General features: G+C 39.6%; 1 protein-coding gene across 4 annotated transcripts in view; it reads right to left on the minus strand.

Annotated features, from left to right (window-relative positions):
- Positions 1 to 460: 460 nt before the first annotated feature.
- NRG3 (neuregulin 3) overlaps positions 461 to 19,213 on the minus strand; it is a 413,049-nt gene continuing 394,296 nt past the window's right edge. For all 4 annotated transcript variants that reach the window (XM_074593380.1, XM_074593379.1, XM_074593382.1 and 1 more), the window contains 3 exons: positions 18,505 to 18,632; positions 8,717 to 8,887; positions 461 to 2,866 (listed from right to left, as the gene is read on the minus strand). In XM_074593380.1, coding sequence (XP_074449481.1) covers positions 2,359 to 2,866; positions 8,717 to 8,887; positions 18,505 to 18,632 — 807 coding nt within the window. In that variant the 3' untranslated portion in view covers positions 461 to 2,358. The remainder of the gene's footprint in view (positions 2,867 to 8,716; positions 8,888 to 18,504; positions 18,633 to 19,213) is intronic.

The following is a 19,213-nucleotide window of genomic DNA, read 5'->3' on the forward strand; positions in this document are numbered from 1 at the left end:
GCAGGATTCTGCACTTTATCGCAGAGAGACCACCTCTTGATGAAATTAATGGTGAACAATTAATTGTGATCGCACTTCACAAATTATTGAATCAGAGCTTTATAGAGTAGCCAGTTTTTATATTACAGGGATGTTCACAGGGCTTATGGGCAGAGGCAAGCTCACTTTGCTCATGCCCTGAGCTGGCGGGATGTGAACGGTGTCGACAGAAAAGTCACACGACTGTAGAGATGCGAAGCTGAGCCCCACTTAATACACCTTTTGTCTTTCAGAGGGTTTATTTGGTGCGGGCTTGGGGCTGTACCCACCACAGGCACCTCAGCTCACGCGCAGCGAGACTGTGCCCAGCCACAACATACCGCAGAAACACGGCAGGTGAGACCACTCCTCGCGGTGACCCCACCTCGCGGCTACGACAAAAGCTCCGTGGCTTTGAAGAAGGGAGGCTGAACAAGGCGTGCCCCATCCCGGGCCATAAAGCATAGCTTGCCCTCAAATATATTTTTATTGAAAACACACAGCAAAGATCACAGCCATAGAAAGTCCTGTAAACAAGACAATTTCATAATCTTAAAAAAAAAAGTGCGAAACCAAACCAAAACTGAAAAAGAAACCCAAAATAAGACTTGCTGAATGAAGACTGTGAATAGTAATTTTTTTTACTGCCTTAACAAAAATAATGACATACACCTTCAGCATTTCTTTTTCCAAATTTACTTGACAGAGGTTAAAATATTGCTTTATTCTGACTCAACATACAACAGCACTGCGTGATCGATTGTGCTATTTTGGGAAGTCTTCAGACTTGTGAACTGGAAAGTCTGGGGCACATTAATAAATTTAACAATTAATTTGCTGCAAAGGAATATTTTAATACATTCTGCATATACTGTAAATTTTTTTTTAATCAATCTTCTGACATTAACCAGGGAAGGCTATTTAGCAATCATTTATTATAGTTCATTTTCTTTTTCCCCACTAATAAGCAGATACTTTAATACTAATAAAACCTGTAATGTGTCTGTCACTGAACCCAATTCATTGCATTATTGGCATATTGTGTTACAATTTATGGGGGGCGGAGGGACTCAAAAGAAAGCAAATGCAAAAAAATGCTCATAATGCAATTGGGATATGGCAACCAGGAAATGACATTTCTTCTCTAAGGCCTTGATGCCCTGCAGGGAATGGTTTGTTGAAAAACATCTGCTCTTACATGGCCCCATTAGAATCAGATCTGTGCACGCTTGTGGGTCTGCCCATACTGAACCATCTGCAAGGTTGAAGCTTTAAAGTTCACAAGCCTAAGCCACGATTAAAGTGACTGGAGAACTGAAAGTAGGAACAAATTAGGGCAGCGTGGACACTTATCGGCTGGATTTTGATCATATTGGATCTCCCTGACTCTTCTCTGAACAACCCATAATAAAAAATAAGTTAAAAAAAACACACACACACTCAGAAGTGCTCCTTGAGAGCTTACAAATGCCTTCAAAGTATAACAGTTTAAAAATGTTGGGGGGTTGGTAACGAAAAACGGAGTTTATGTTCCCACTGAAAAAAACCCAAACCAAACCTGTCACAATACACGCTTCTGCACTTTCTCTTGTTCTTCCTCGCTCTCCACCAAGGCAGCTCTGATGGGCAAAGCTCAGACGATGGAGCAGCCGTGGGCTCCTGACCACTGCATCTCTACAGACCCCCATCCCACTCCACGCTTGGTCAAACCCAAAGCTTCTAAATGTTTCCATTGACTTTCTTGGGCTGATTGACACACTGAACTAAGGTCGAGAGTTAAGCATCTGGCTCAATTTAGGGATTTATTGTCATTACACAGTAGGTACCAGACCTCAGAAGTAGATGGCTGCGTGCCTATTTCCGTGGTATGAACCTGGAACCAAGAGGAGAGGGAGACAGGGGACCGAGTCTGTGCCGGGGTCACAGGACTTTCTCCCCAGGGTCTGAATCCCTGGCCAGCAGCTCACTGCAGCGCTGCCCTCAGACCAAAAATGAATCTAAGAATGGTCTTGGCCTTCACTGAAAAGAAGACGCATAGCCTAAGCCTTCGGACAGGTGAATGGGACCGTGGTAAAATGCTCTGTAACTGAAACTATATGTGTGATCCTGCCTAGAAAGCACCTGATGTACGCCTCACCCCTCCTGGAACTTTTCCCTTTAAAAAAATATTTTGTTAAAAAACACTATGATATGAGGGCGATTGACTATTTGGTTTCTTCTAAGTAGATGCTCTTAAATTAATGCATATAAATAATTTGTATTTAATTTCCTCCCTTCCTGTTTAGCAAAGCATCGAATGCACAGATCTCTCATTTCCCCTCCCACAACCCCCACAGAAAGTCACTTGGTCAATACCGAGTCTCTTTGCGTTTCGCTTTTTAAGACAAATTGTGCCTCTCGCTCTGACTTGGCCATGGGGCTCATGGGCAGAAAGGCCGTGTTTTCGCTCGCGCTGCTCTCTGCTTCTACGCTCGCCAGTTCATAGTCCTCCGACCGCCTCGCGTCCGTCAGAATCCGAATCTGCTCCTGCACAGTTTCTAGCAATATTTTGACTTCGTGTTGTTCTGCTATAAGACAATTACTGACTGGGGAACTCACATTGACAAGTTCAGCTGAATAGGAGTTTTTGCACCATTTGATGCCTGTTACTTCAGAAACATTTTGCATTTGCATGCAGGCTTCGTCCAAGCCCACAGACGGGATGATGGGAACGGAGTTGGCCCTTGAAGATGAATAGCCGACCAAGTCCTTCTGATCCACGTTATTAAAATAAGGGGTTGTCTCTCTTGAAGGCAGTTGCATATTTATTGAAGTGTTCTGAGGAGTTTTTAAACCACTGGATGAATACCTGGAAAGAGTAAAAAGAAGTTTTTGTTGTACATCAAGTGGTCAGATGCAACCGGCAGCAGGAGCGCTGTATGAGATGCAGTGAACCGTGCCGAAAAGATACATGTCATTTTTCCCTCACACTAGGAACACTTGGTAATAGTGGGGCCCTGGGGAAAACACCAGACTCTAGAGACCTGCTTTTGATTCTCAGATCTGCTGGTGGCAAACCCCTGCTTTTCTCTCAATCTCACTTTGCCCACCAGTACATGAGAATAGTGACAATTCCTTTTTAAAAGATTTCAGGAGTCATACTGTATTACCAATTTTCTTTGAAATTAAATTTGAAAGTCCATTCCTATGTTCCTAACTGGGGAAACGGACTGATGCTTTCTTCAACATCAGAACTCTCAATGTCAGATGGCTATTTTAGGAAGACACTTTAAAAAGTTGCAGGAAGAAAGAACTTTAAAAAAACCATGGTTGTGTAGTCTGTATTTACATAGAAATGATTGTCTGTGCTCCCCTTCAAGCAAGCAGAGCATCTAAGTGCATGAAAAACATGTCAGTCTTTCAATAGCCCATACTCCTCATGTTGGCCTGATTTGTTTTCTTAGATCTCATCTGGAAATAGAGCTAATATATTGGGCTTGAAGAAATGCCTGTGTTTTCCTGATATTGCTATCCTGTGTTTCAAAAAAACCCCACCTTTACCCTCCATTAATACATATCATAGCATGATTTTATTTATTGCGAAGCAACTTTGGTGAATCTTTATTAACATTTCCATTTGGTTTCAAAGCCAAATTCATTATTCTGATCCGAAAGTGTTTTTGTTTACAGGAAATACTTAAAAAACAGAAATGGAAAGTATACTAAATATAAAATAAAGGAAACAATGACATACAAAAAAAAGATGTTTCCCATCTGAGAAGTCGTATTACTAGAAATTTGGTGCTTTAAGAGTTACTATATCTACGAGTCATGATTGCTAAGGACCACAGACATCACCTCAGTACCGGAACATATTTTATTTATAATCAGCTTTGTGATCATATCACTATTTAATAAGGCAAGCTAATGGTGAACTCTAATATGTTTTATCTGTGGATGAGGAAAGCAACATTTAGATCTGGTGCGGAAGCAGGTGCTTTGAGCTCTGACTTGACGGGTGTTTTCCTGAAAGCTGCTTAAGCCTGCTGGACTTCACTAGGGATGTCCTTCTACTCAGCCCTGCTGCTTTTTGGCATTAGCAGAAAGAGAAATAAGGAAAAGAAAGTGAATTGCATGAAAGAGCCCTAGTCCAATATTAGCGCACAACGCTAATTAACTGGAAATGCCTCCTTTGGCCCCATCCTCCTGGCGAGTCGTCAGCCAGGAGAGAGAGGAGGAGATATCTTCAGGCTCATTTCCCGCAGAGCGCCAATGACTTGTAATTAACTCGTCTATGGTGGCACTGTGTTTGTACAACTGCTTGACACCTTAACCTGTACACGTGCACGCATGCAGTTCTGTGCAGCCCCTGTACGAAAACTCTCTGGGCATCCCCAAAAGACCAGAAAAGGCAGCTGGGAGCTCTGCAATAAGGTGTTGGGATCTTTGTTGCTACCTGATGGAAAGAGATACTGCTTTGGGAAGTGGGACCTGGGGGAATAATATAGCAAGCAGCTTTTTTGGACACGTGCTAGAACTTCTTGTACATGCCATACAGCTGCATTTACGTTTTACATCTGAGCCCGCTGAGACTCAGCTTTTGGTGAATTACATTTGCCCTATGCTTAGACGCACTTGTAGCCATTTACGGACGGCCTTTTCAGAACGGTCTTCAAGAATCAGTATGAATGAAATACTGATCAGGGATATTATTCCCGAGGGAGGACAATTGAAAAAAATAAATGAAAACAAAACAGTGCAGACCTTTGGGTTGTGCCCATTCTTGTTTCCTTTGCTTATTATATAACTGTTCAAACGACTATAGCTGGAGAGATCGCATCAGTTGCATTATTCCCTTTTTTGGTAATTCGGGCCCTAAATATATTCTGGGCTGCACCCTGAAAACAAAGGGAGTGAATGTTTTTAATGACTTTCACATGCAATGGATGTATTGTATGGATGATATATAAGCAAAACCAAGAAAAGACTGAATTAAAATGGGTTTTGTGAGAAAACAGTAACATTTGCCAATTCCATAACAGCGATTCAATTATTCTTCGTACTTCGAAAACTAATTGTCAGCAACAATAACATGTAACGCAATACCTGGCATATTTCCATAGTATTTTTTGAAGTACAGATAGACACACCAATTTTATGCCAGAATTACATGTTTCTGCCCTGCGCTCACAGGGCTTTCACGCAGGAGGACTGAGGTTGAATTAAAGCACATAGACTGTGTGCAACAGGCATGGTCTTAAATGAGTAGGGTTATTAACATCTAAACCACGTGAGACGCAGCTTTTGGTTAATTACAAACCGATCCATGCTTCTACTTGTGACATCCGACTGCTGCTGTTTTCAATAGACTGAGACTTAGACCTATAATTGCAGAATCTTAACTACATTTTCCTATAATTAACTTTCACAGAACTATAGTTCCTCCTAAGAAAGATATGTCTTTTTATCTGAAAAAATATTTTGTCTAAATAAATTCATTCATGTGCATGTATTTCAAAGAGCAGCTCCCCACCCTCTTCCTAAAACCAAGCAAAAAAAAGAAACTCAAACATTTATAAATATGCAACAGTAATTATGTTATACTTATACAGTGTTTAAGAGTCTAAATTAAAGAATGAAACTGAAAGAAGCATAATAATTTTACTGCCCCCTTAAAGTAGATATTAAAGAGAGACAAAAGGGATCGGAACTTAAAATACAAAATGTTTTTTTTTATTTAGCATAGTACCAATAGCTCTGCTATAAGCCCTATTGCTACAGGTGTTCAGTATACACCTGCCTGACGACAAGGTGCGTTAAGATGAATGGGAGTCATTCCAGTGGCATTACCAGGCTTTGGTTCAGCCTCGTAAGCACACAGACCTATATATACACACCCCTATATATACACACCCCATTTTCTACCTGTAGATACGACACACTGGGTCTTGTATACGTAAACACATCTATACCTGCATATGTACACATCCACGGGCTATAAGGCACTACTTCTAACGCTTCAGACTCTGTAATGCAAACAGCTGTCGCTAAAAACACGCGATCAAACCCCTGCCCACTTAACCGCATGTAAACTCCTGACACACTCAGGTACTCAAATGGCTCTCTGAGACGTAACTGGCACCTAGATGGTTTGTTTTCTTTAAGCCCCTCATTTCCTTCAAGCAGCACATTGATTAAATAACCGATATTAGCTGTATTCGGCTCAAACTCTGCAGATATTAGATCCTGTTGCAAATAATGAGGTCTGGTGCTTCTTGAAGCGAGCAAAAGCTTTCTTCTCAATGTGGGATGGGAAGAGAAGCACTTTTACAGGGCTAGACAAAAACTAACCAGGTAAATTAGCCTCTTTTATATAAAATATAAACATACAAAATGTGACTACACTTCAGCCAGAGCTGCTGATGGGTGAACTTCAGACAGCTCACAGAATTAGGACAATAAACCACTTTGATTTGTGCATCCCTACAGGGAAAGATGAAGATGAGAAGGGAAAAGAAAGGAAGGAGTGTAACTTCTGCAGGGAATAAGGGAACTTTTCATTTGGACTGGAAATCTAATAAGAATACAAATAGTATGAAATTAGCAGATATTTAGATGGTAAAAAGCCATCTGATTTTGGGGAAACCTCTTCCTAAGTTAGAAGAATTCCGCATAAATAGAATTAGTGAATTATTTTATTTTTGTTCAGAGGTAAGATGCATACTTAATATTTTGGTTGAAGAGATTACTTCATTGTTGCAACAGAAAATAACTTGCAAAAAGTTTTGTTATGCTCTTAAAAGCCTTCATTTTCATAAAAACCACCATCAGTAAAACACCGTAATAAAACAAGATCAAAGAACTGCTTTTGTTTTCACACCTAACGGTGACATTTAAAAAATTCCTTTCCATGGGTACTAGTTGAAGACTTTTGGTATTGTATTTGTGATATATACACAGACCGCTGTGACTCCCTGTCACAGCATGACCTGTTCGTGCACCCAGAGAACTCCTTCAGAGAAAGGTCCCATTGTTAGAGTCAATATTTGGAAGGTCTAATTCTACAGACATCCCTAGCGCACAAAATAAGGATGAAGTGCTTTAGTAGACTGAGGCCAGAAGGGGCCACAGTCTGGTCCAAATATCAACCTTTTGCAGAACTGCAAATTTAAAATGTAGGCCAGTATGAGATGATGCTATAATATCCCACACTGATTTCCTAGAGAAGCGTAAATAAAACTCCCAGCAAGACAGTTTTGCTGGTTTCTACCTCCCTTCTCAACCTAGGAAGGGGCTGCAGCCCCCTCCAGAGCCCGTGTTAGAAGATGCTGCCACTGAAGGGGGAAGGCTGTTGGCCGGCGCCTTTCAGGAAGGGTTGCATTCGGAGTCACAATTTTCATAAGGAATTATACACACATTGTCACACAAATGAACAATAATATATTTACTGCAAGAAGTAATAAACGAGTTTTTCCTTAGAAGAAACAAATAGTAACAATGAAAGAAGTATGAGAGAAACTTGTACTTTTTAAAAGAAGTCACCAGACACCCAAACCTTTCGCTGCCTTGCTTTCTTCCTTCCTAGCTAAGCCTTGTTCTCAGCCTGTCTTTACTAATTGCTGTGGCCAACTTTGTTAGGTAGATTCAGCTACAAGCGTTCAGTGAGCCAAGTCCCCCTCTCACAGAGTTCCCCAGAGTGGGGAATCCCGCTGCAGGTTGGGACGCGTGGCCAGGGAGGCGCGGGAAAAAGGTGTGCAACAACACACATGTGTAACGATGCTTATTCTTGGTCGGCACTTGTGGCTGGCCGTTCCCAGGAGGTCAGAGTGGATAGTGATAACAGCTCCTTTCTTCCCCAAGGAAAATCAAACACGCAGGTGACCCCAGTTCTGCACTTCATAAAGACGGTTCCAGTACCAAAACGTGCAGCTGCCTTCTCACAGTGTAACCACTCGCTTCGCTGCACTTAGCTGTGACTTACACGTGTCCAAATGAAACTGGTGCTGTTTTATGCCATTCCAGGTATCACTCCTAGTTTTACGTACAATATGTTCGTAGTGATTCTGGAAAGTCTTTGGAAATCTACAGGCATATGTAAATACTATGCAAAATACCTCAGCAATTGCAGAAGACTTCAAAGGCAGCTGTAGGTGCTCAGGAGCACTTTTGAAATTCAGACCTTACTGAGCTGGAGCTCACACTCAATATTCTAATGAGCTGAGTTAAAAAAGGAAAAATATTGGATTCTTCGTGCATTTCCAAAGACAAACCTGTGTGATCGGTCTTCAGTCTACAGCAAATAAAATTCACAATGTACATAGATTTATTTAAAAAAACAGGAAAGTTGGACTTCTGTATTATTTTCTCTTATTTGCCCAGTGCTGATGGGAGAAAAAACTGCTATGCAAAAGTTACTAGAACATCACGGCACTGCTAGAAAAAGCATCAGTTATAAAGAGTAACGTTGCCAATCACTTACATTTTGTCTAATCACTCCTCCTACAGCCTCTCAAAGGCTTGAAAAGAGCAGCCAGCAAAATAAAAATGTATTACCTTCGAAGAGCCAGTACGCTGAAAACATTCTTCTGCTTTCAGTACTATAAGCCCTGGATCCACAGTACATTACACCAAAGTTGGAAGGACTGCAATGGCAAAGCACATTAACCGCGTGACAGCAGCCACTCACAAACGGGCTCACTGCAGTTACGTTAGTACTTACCCGTGACAAGGTATCGTGTCCTGGTCTGTGATCCTTGACTCTTCGAGCTGTTGATATGCTGGTCCTGTAATTCCATTGAACCTACCCCGAGGTAAGGGAGGAGTCCTCCGAAAGGCATTTCTATGTAGCATCCCACTTTTTTGTCCTGGGCTGCAGCATGAAGAGAGACTTCTAGGAACAACACCAAGAGTACAGTAACAATTATCACAGCAAAAGTGTAAGCTTTTGCAAATTAAAGATTCAGGATTAATAACTCATGGATTACTGTTTTTTATAAACTTTGCTGTGGTGGCCTATGACATCAGTAGAAATTCTCTATGGAAATATAGTACTATAATCCACAGTTACCCGCTGTTTATGCCGTATTTAATACACTACCTCTCTTCCACAAATGAAAGTAATTGCCTGGTATATTAAATGTATTCTTGTACTTGATGAAGGATGCTTCTTTCTTTCCGTGCTGCATCCCATAACCCTGCTACATAGAGCTGACTCCTCAGACAGTGTAAGTGGACAGCACAGCCCCATCATACCTACAGCTGAGCTCAAAATCAGATCTTAGATTTAGATCCCACTGTATCATCTATCAACCTATGGGGTCCTGCTTCCTGAGACAGCAACATTAAATTGGGAAAAAATGTAAGTGAAGAGTGTAAGTGAAGCTTATCAGCAGCTTGAAGAAATCATCCATAACACGTTTTCCCCACGCTGACCAAGATTTCTTTTCTGTATTGTTTTATTCTTGTTTTATATGCATTGATTGTTTTCTTCTTTATACATAGATAAATGCTGTTTCTTTAAGTGATATAATACAAACTTGAATATGATAAAAACAAGTAATAGTTTTCTACTTATTTTAGAAAATTGCTTTTGTAAAGAACATTTTTGTACTGTTTTGGAAGGAGAATGGATTTTTTCCATTTCATGCAGGAATTAAAAGGCATCTAGAATCCGTAGTTTTGGTATATTAACCATAAATTCAGCTGTTGCTAATGCAAAAATAAGGGAACATAGAATTAAGGGAAGACATGACCTGTTTCTACTGTTAACAGTAGGTAACAGTACTGCATGGTGTGACTGGCTATTAATTTTCCAGCTACTCCTATTTCTCTTGACATCTCCTGGGTTTCAGGAATGAGTATGTATTACCTAATATTCTGTCACATCCTTAATAATGTTTTAATATAGGTTTTGTAGATGCATTTTAAGAATTACTATTTTTGGTTACACGAATAATTTGAGCTTCTGACACAATTCAGCTACGCAAAAGACTTTTGATAAGTTTGCTTCTCTTTTCCTATTATAATGTGACTTAAAAGCAATCTGCATTTTATACCTAGTGGGAACTTTATTTATAGTTAGGGCCACATCCACTCCCAAAGCAATTCTTGCTTGGACCAAGTATGTTGGATAAATTCTCTTGGTACATTTCCATTAAACCTGACCTTTTCTCCCCAAAGTCAAAACATAAGAAATTCAACAGTCCCTATCCTACTGCTCAGGCTAGCAGTGTTCCATCACGGTCTCTGCTCTGTTCTCTTCCACATTTTTACTTTCCTGGTTCTTTATAATTGAAAAGATCTCTAACCCATAGCAATAGCACTCCCTCAAGGATTTTTGATGCTTCCTTAAATAAATTTTTCCTTAGCTATTAACGAGGTTGTGAAAAAAACTTTCTTAAAAAAACGAAGTGCTGGCTTTCAATTCCAAAGCCTGAGTTCAAGTTGTGAGTTACAGTTCATATTCTGTAGAATAACACTTCCACCTCAGAAAACAATTGACAATTTCTGCTCAGGAGAGTCTGAGATTATTACAGCAGGGGATCTTAAAAGATGCAGCTGAATGAATAATTCGCGATGGATAATGGATTTCAGGGTTTTTTTTATTGATTGCGGAGCATTCATCAATGTAGTAGAAAAGTCAACAAACTGATTAACTTAACAGACTTTAGATTGATTGCAAATATGTGAAACTAGAAAGGCATTGTTTAATGTGGTTCGTTTGATGCTCTTGCACATCTTCCGTCTTGGTTGACAGCACAATGTCTCCCATCTAATGACATGCAAATTCACAAAAGCTCTGCATTACACAGATGCAATTGCAACACATACAGCTATACCTGAGATAATTGGTATGAACTGCAGCGAAGATGCATATAAAAGCCCTATCTGTACTTCCTTCAACTTGCACTGAAACTCTCGTTGCTACATCTGACACTAGACGCCTTGGGCGGCTGAAGGTGCGTGGGCTGGTTAGACCGAAGGGATCCGGCAGATGCCAACATCTTCCTGCAATCACAGCCGCTCCAGCACCGACAGAGCTTAAGCAATCGATTTGTTGCTAATGTGCTTTCAACATTTCTGACAGAAAAAAACGGAGGGGAAAATGAACAAAGATATTTTGTGGTCATGGACAAGACCAATTCACTAAGAAGGACCAGGAAATATTTACAGACAGCGCCAAGCTGCAGGATAACGCTTATTTCTTGAAGCACCAAAGACAAGATAGTAACAATGTTTGTTAAAAGTTCTATGAAAAAGTAACTCCAGCATAATACAGTTTTTCCTTTTTCACAAAACTGCTATGAACGTCAGCGTACTCTTCCTCCAAAAATGTTAATATAGTCCCTCTCAGGCTTCTGTTCTATTGCTCACGTGAAGTGTTCCTCTCCCTGAGGAAGTGTTCCTCTCCATTCGGAGTTCTTCAGGGAAACCATTATGGTTTCTTCCTCCCTGTACTCCAGTCTAGTCTAAGTGGGTAAAAGAAACCAGCTCACGTAACTAAACTGTTCAATAAAAGAGACCAATTAGGAAAGCCGTAGCAGATAGGTCTTTGAAATCCATTAATCAATTACTCCAGAATAACAAAAATCAGAGTATGTTTGAACTGGTTCACAAGTAATGCATAAACTAGGGAGAAATACAGTTCTGATGAATTTATGGTTTGAGAGAAGAAGTTCAACCATCTGCAAAGTTAATTAAGAATTTGGGATTCGTTGTTGCAAATTGTTTTGTGTGAAATTTTTCTTTAGGTTGAGCAACCAAGTAACAACAAAGTCTATCTCAGCAGGTGGAGTATTCTCTTCTCAAGGCACATACACAACTCCCAAGTGCAGTTAACCACGTTCATGAAGAGGGGAACACTTGCAGTGAATTTACAGCAACTCTGGGAATCCTCCTGTACTACTTTTTAATTAATTACTAAAGAACATTGATTATACATCACATTATGAACACATTCAGAAGGAACTTTGTCAATAGGAACATGAAGAGCATTAACAAGAGGATAACAATTAAAGTGTTAAAACTTTAGACAGGATCCCAATCCTTCCCTTCTTGTTCAATATGCACAACGGAGCTACAGAAATAGTGCTTATAACCATGATCGCATGTATAACTATTTTACTTATTCAGGATTGTAATTCATGAAAAGAAAGACACTAAGTTGAGGGAGGAAGGAAAGTTCTAAAACTTATTGTAAATACTCTGGCTTTGTACCTGCAAAACCTATACAGGGAGGCGTATTATGTTACATACTATATTACGTACTGATCATAAGATGCAAACATTAGTGCTGAAGATGAGGTCTTTGTCCTTGCAAGACAGAAACAGTAAATACATACCCTAATGAAAGAGCTACCTGCTAGGTAGACAGGGTCTTCTGATGTTCCCTAGGAGCTACACTTTTAGGCTAAGTTAGGTAATCTACTGCTAACATTTGTACATATCAACTATTCAGACTTTCATCCAATTTTCAGTTTTAATAAAAAGCATCTGTTGTACCTGAGAACACAAGCATCTCTCAGCAAATACCGTGCAACAATAATACCACTGTATCACAAAGCCCTTTTGTCAGATCGTTTACAAGAACGAGATGACCCACAATGAGCGCGTCTCTGCTGGAGCCTGTGTTATAGATGGCTCCTCAAAGGGAGAAAGTTAGCATAATATTTGGGACTTCAATAAAGCTCTATGTGATTAAGATAATACTAAGATTGTAAGGAGATTATTATACCAAAAAAGCCGTGGCATAAGGGAACTGAACCTAATAGTTTTGTTCCTTTTTTACCTATAGCATTCTGTATCCCAAGCATTTAAACACCGCTTTTTTCCTGTGTCTTTGCAAAGTAGTCATGTTCTGCCTCAGTACACAATTACTGTCTAGGAAAACACCTAATCTACAATGGCACGATGACCTGTGTTTTCTAGCTCGTGTTCATGAACTGTTACAGCCAGTCAGGTTCTCAGCCCAGGTGATGGAGTGGGACTTGTAGCCTGCTGTTTGCAAAACTCTCTTCTCCCTTCACACATGCAGGAGAAGCTTTCCAGCAGCCGGCCTATACCTACAAATCTACTGTTGATTTCTGAAATGGGAGCATTGTTGCTTCCGTTATAGATTCACATATTCACATTCACCATGAAGGACATGGGCGGGTCCACAGGAGGGCCATGAAGATGATCCGAGGGCTGGAGCACCTCTCCTATGAAGACAGGCTGAGAGAGTTGGGGCTGTTCAGCCTGGAGAAGAGAAGGCTCTGGGGAGACCTTATAGTGGCTTTTCAGTACCTGCAGGGGGCCTACAGGAAAGCTGGGGAGGGGCTGTTTGCAAGGGCATGTAGCGATAGGACGAGGGGCAATTGTTTTAAACAGGAGCAAGGTAGGTTTAGATTAGACATTAGGAAGTTCTTTACAATGAGGGTGGTGAGACGCTGGCACAGGTTGCCCAGAGAGGTGGTGGAGGCCCCATCCCTGGAGACATTCAAGGCCAGGCTTGATGAGGCTCTGAGCAACTTGATCTATTGAAGATGTCCCTGCTTACTGCAGGGGGGTTGGACTAGGTGACCTTTAAAGGTCCCTTCCAACCCAACGCATTCTATGATTCTATGATATTCAGGGAATAGCATGTGCCAGGGCTGATCGGGGACTTCGCAACTCAACATAAATCCCTCAGCACTACCTATATCATCTGGTCACCATTCCAGTTCCACCATAAAAGGAAAAGGGAACAGAGCATTCGAAGGTACCTCAGTGGCACTGAGTTTAATCATCTGCCATAACTTCATCATATACTCCCTATAGCGCATTGATCAACCTTCATCCTCAGACTACAATGATAACCAGGCTACTACTCCAGAAAGTTATTTTATATTGAAAACTTTGAGGCTTCTTTTCAGTTTAAAATTATTTATGATGAGTATACATCTATTTGTCATGTGTGTCACCATACTCCTTGATTTTAATGGTCTTTTACTTCTCACTAAGCTTTCTCTGATGTATTTATAAGCAGCAGTCATATACTCTCTTCAGTGAACTGAAGACTGAAACAAGACAGACTCTAATGCTTTCAATGAACACAGATTATTAATTGCTCGTATTAGCTCATGAATGCAATTTGAGCCCATAGTAATCAAGAGGCCATTTTAACCAGGTGAGATAATAGTGGTGCATTCACTATAGCACTGTATGCTATATTCAAATGAAGTGACAAGTGTCTCATAAAGTGGTTTTAATGTTTCTGACTTTCTGATGGAAATGTCTTGATTAATACTTCCTCTCATCCCATTTATCTTTTGCACGGCGGCATCACTTTGTGACTTAGTTATCCTTTGAGCAAGTAGTATATACTGAACATTTTCTTCCTCATTTGTTTCTTAAATTTTGTTATTAGTTCCCAAATGCCTGACCTTGTATTTAGTACTGCTGAGCTTCAACCCCCCTCTGTCACGCCACTCTTCAAAGTTATTCAACTAATTCTTTATAACTAGATCCTTTTCTGTTCTGAGTCTATCTTTTAACTGTTTTTTTCAGTATGTTCCAACTTTTTTGTGCCAGTCATGTACAAAAGCATTAAACAAAATGTGTCCCCAGTGTTGACTACTTCTTTGGGAGCTCCATTAGGGCTCCACTGGTGAATGTCTTCAGCCCGGCACTTACCTTCTCAATGCAACTCCTTACTATCTTCCTTTTAACCACCTCTGTATATGTGCATTATAGTTTTTCTGCCTCTCTCTACTTTCTCTCATTAAAGGCATTAGACACGTGACAACAAATCAAATGTTCACTAAGGCTACGTAGAGATCTAGCTCACCTACACCAAATACAAAGAAAGTCATCGGTGTAGTGTTGCAGGAACTGCTGCTGGTAAACCTCATGAGAATTTTTAGCCATTTTTATAGCTACACAAAAAAATCTGCTACCCCCACATTTGCCCTAAAGCCTTGACTAGTCTAACTCAACATAATAGGTCTTCAGTTCCTGCGATAAATTTTTCTTCTTCCTAAATATTTGACACTTGCTATTCCATCATCACATGGCACAGGTCCCATTTTGATAGATTTTGCTACCAGACTTGAAATTTCATGAGCCAGTTCTCCTTCCAGACTTCTTTGATCAAGATTAACTGGACCATCTTGACTTGAGGGCTTCGATTTCTGCATTTTACAGAATGTCTATTTTCATGTACTTGATTCTATTCTCATTCTACCTTTGCCCTCAAATAATCATCCTAACAGAAAAATGAAACTTATTCATTCAGGATTGCCCTAACTGCTTCATATATTATCTCTGGCCCACCATCAGCTTTGCTTCTTCCTGTATAGAACTCCTCTTCTTTATACAACAAGAACAATTGATTGCTTTCAATTTTACCAGTAATTCTGAACTCTCAACGATTCCTGGAAATGTTCACTTCAAGCATGACTGCTTGCCCTCGGTGATATAGTTTGTTTCTTCGCCTACACCCCATTCCTCTTAGGCATTCTTTTTAGTAAGTTTCTCCAGAAAACTATGTTTTTTCCTTGGAACAAAATCAGATTCCTTACACTTCCTTCCCTTTCAGGCTTCCTCTGCCTTTACATTCTTAGTTACTTTAGTTTATCAATATTTGTTCTTTGAAATTTAATAGCCTTATTAACAGAATAATTTTAATTTACTCTTTCTGTTAATTTAAACTAAATCGATCGTATTGGGAGCATAAAGAATAAAATGCTTACTAAATAATAAAAAATTGCTTTTACCATGGTTTTTGTGGTGTTAAAATCTCATTAAAATGCAAACAAATTATTGTAAATTTTAGAGTAAGTTTATCCTATTTTGGCATTTTTGTAAGATAATACAACTGCTTTAGGCTGAAAGCCTCTGCATTTGGCTTTCATCATGGTATTCTCTGCAATGAATCCCTCTAAAATCAGTGATGACTGAATCAATGAATGAAAGTCAGGATGACTAATTACCAAGAAAACTGCTATTCAAAGGGATCAAAACTCAATCCCATAATTAACAAAACTCTAATTTGTCTCTATCTGTTAGAAATTAAGACAGTACGGGTTTTCTTCTTACTTAAATCAACAGATAATCCAAGCTGAACTTTTGAGTGCGCTGTATATTTTAGAGGAGGTTTACTGATTAAATACATTTGTTACTTTCCAGTTCTGACAGTACTAAGAGCTGTTTTACATATGCAAGCAGATGATGTAAAATTCTTCTACGGTAATAACAGTGCATAATACAGGTGAAATATTTTAGAAGTAAGATTCAGTGGAGATTCAATTTTCAATTCAATCTCTGCAGTAATTCTTTGCATGCAGCTGAGGTTGTCAGAGACAGAAAATTGCTATTACCTAGTAATCGGAGTGAAATAACTAGGTGACTTTGGTCAGTCAAATTCCAGCAACCCCAAATGATTCTCCACCTTTATAATCTTACTGCCAGGCCAAAATTGTATTGGTTTTAAGAACTCGAAATAGACAGTTCCTGATTTTAAGAAATAATCACCCATCGTTAGTGCCCTTGAAATCACCAGCAGAGCAAACAGATCTGGATATGGAAGAAAATATTTCCATAGCAAGCAGAAACAAAACAATAATATAGTTTAACAGCAGCATAAAACAGAGAAACTGCAGAGCTCCTGTTAATTCTTCCAGGCTCATGGCAGATTTGGAATGGAATTCAGGGATGTTTAGGACAAAATGTATCCCAGGAAAAGAAGGTTTCCTCATTTGGCCACATTTGATCATTTGGCCAAACTAAAGAAAGCAAATAAACTAGGAAGCTGTCACATGGTGCACAAATTAAAGACAGCCTTGTAAGTCTTAAATGTTCAAATCTGTTTCATGTTTTATAAAGCAAGGGCCTTGTATAATAAATCTTAAATTCTAAAACTACAAAAAGAATTCTCTATAAATTAAGATAGTCATTCCACATCTTAAAACAGTTCTGAAGCAAAGACTCTTACGATAGTCCAGTGCTTGACATCTGCAAATAAGATGACAGATGACTGTTGGGCTTTTTTTTGGTTGGTTGGTGGGTTTTTGTCTGTTGTTTTTGTGGGAAAAGAAAGTTTTTGTGTGCAAAAGTGTTAAAACAAGCAATCTGGGATTATGCATTAGTTCGCTGTAAATTCAGTGTGGCTTATTCTATAATTTCCCTATGGAAAACAGGGACTCTACAGAGTCATTCAGCTTTTGTTTTAAGTGACATTCATACATAGAATATTTTCAGTCTTTAATTTATTTCCACATTTTTAAGCTTAGGTAATGTTGTGTTACAGCCCCTAAACCATTTCAAACTTGAATATTGCAATTGTGTTTTTATAGGTAAGGGAATGTCACCATGTTTTTTCTGAACTTCACCCTTTGACTAAATGGAGATAAAATTCCTTCCAGAACTTCAGTGAGAAGCATTCTAAGCAGCCTTTTTTTCCTCAGTTCCACAGTTCATCTATGTTCAGTAAAATTATTAAGCATATTTTGAAAATCTCTGTAATAAGGAATAAGCCCTAAGAAATGTATCTGACGTGACAGTTGGCATTATTTTTTCATGCCAAATGAAAGGCTTAAGTAAGGTAAAAGTAGATAGAACCCAAATATCCCTTCCTGGCTCATATGCTGCACTTCAGTAAATTAAGCAAATCATTCATTCAGAAGAGAGGGAACATGTAGCTGACTGGGGACTGCAATGAAAATGCATCAAATACTACAGAAGCTAGATCATAACCTCACGCAATCTCAGACTTCTTTTTTTAAAGTAATTTTAAACAATAAGTCTTCCCCTCCAGATCATCTAGCTGAAAAAATTCTGAACTCATTTTTCTCAGCCTTTTTTTCCTCAGTGTGCTCTGGACCAGACGTTACCACAGCCATTCCACCAACACTATTGCTTATACCAGACACGAGTTTGGTTTTTAGTCTGTAATGAACCATCTGCACCATTTTTCATCAAAAAAGACTACAAGCAGAATTCTAATCCAAATGCCGTCCAGTGATGGGTGACTTTCCTCTTTTTTTCCCCTTGGAAACAACCATCCAAACTTTTTAAATACTAGTTTTCAAAGGCCACCACGTGGTCTTAAATAAGTCGTCATTCATTTCAAGTATTATTTGTTTAAAGAACCAAAGAGAAAGGCTGGAATTTTGCAACCATGTCTTTCTGCAACAAATGAGTCATTAACTTCATGAACATGGATAAGGAAAGTCTAGTTCTTCACGGTTTCTCAAACTACAGTTGTTTAATTCACTACTCTGTGTCTACAGCTTGGATGGTGTCTTTAAATGCTTCCTCTAGGACTTTTACAAAATGCAGATAAAGTCTGAGAACTGTTATTGCCTTTTGTGTCTGCAGGTAAGAAAATGCTTAGACATCTGCTTAATGAGTCGGCGGAGGCTCTGTCGGTACCACACCATCCAGCATCTCTCCAAGTCACAGCACACAGCAATCCTGCACAGGCATCCCCAGTTCAACGCCATCCCCCGGCAGCCTGCCGAATCTCCCGTCAGACAGCCGTTTGCTTACCTATGTTGCTTGATGGGCTGCGTTCCTCTGTCAGGAGACAAGGCCTCTGGGAAAGACTGAGGGCCTGAAAAACTAGACTCCATAACTTTGTCCAGAATAGGCCCAGGATGCCTATCTGTTTTTGAATACTGTGGCACAGAGAATAAAATTAATTAATACACAAGAGGCAAAGTACATTGTTGATGCTATTCAATCAGAACTCATATCGGAGCGGGGTAAGAAGTTCTCTAATGCATTTTTAAATTAAAATTAGGCATTGCAAGTAATACATTCATTCACTATTGTTTACATAGTGGAAAGCGCCAGTACTCATTATCCCCATTACCTCCTCCACATCAAAATGCTGATATCTGCATTAGTAGCAAAATTACTGACTGGTCTACCCATAATGATAGGGAACACTGATTCCTTTGACTAAAAGCCAGGTTTTTGCGGCTGTCCATGCAGACTGAAATCAAGAAACAGATCTCAGAGAACAGTCAGCGCCTTCTTGGGTCCTTTGGTGATTTCAAACACTGCTTTTATCAGCACGCATAACTATGAAAACCAAACTAAAACAGCATTTGTACCATCAGATAAGTAGAAAAATATCTGAATCCTATCCATAGAGCCAGATATCCCTTCTGAACAAGCCTGAAACTTTTGACCTACGAGTATCTGTGCTAGTAAGAACAGCGTAAACATAATTCTTCTTGTGACAGTTGTAGGC

Source organism: Larus michahellis, chromosome 6 (assembly GCF_964199755.1).
Source record: "Larus michahellis chromosome 6, bLarMic1.1, whole genome shotgun sequence".
Taxonomy (NCBI): domain Eukaryota; kingdom Metazoa; phylum Chordata; class Aves; order Charadriiformes; family Laridae; genus Larus; species Larus michahellis.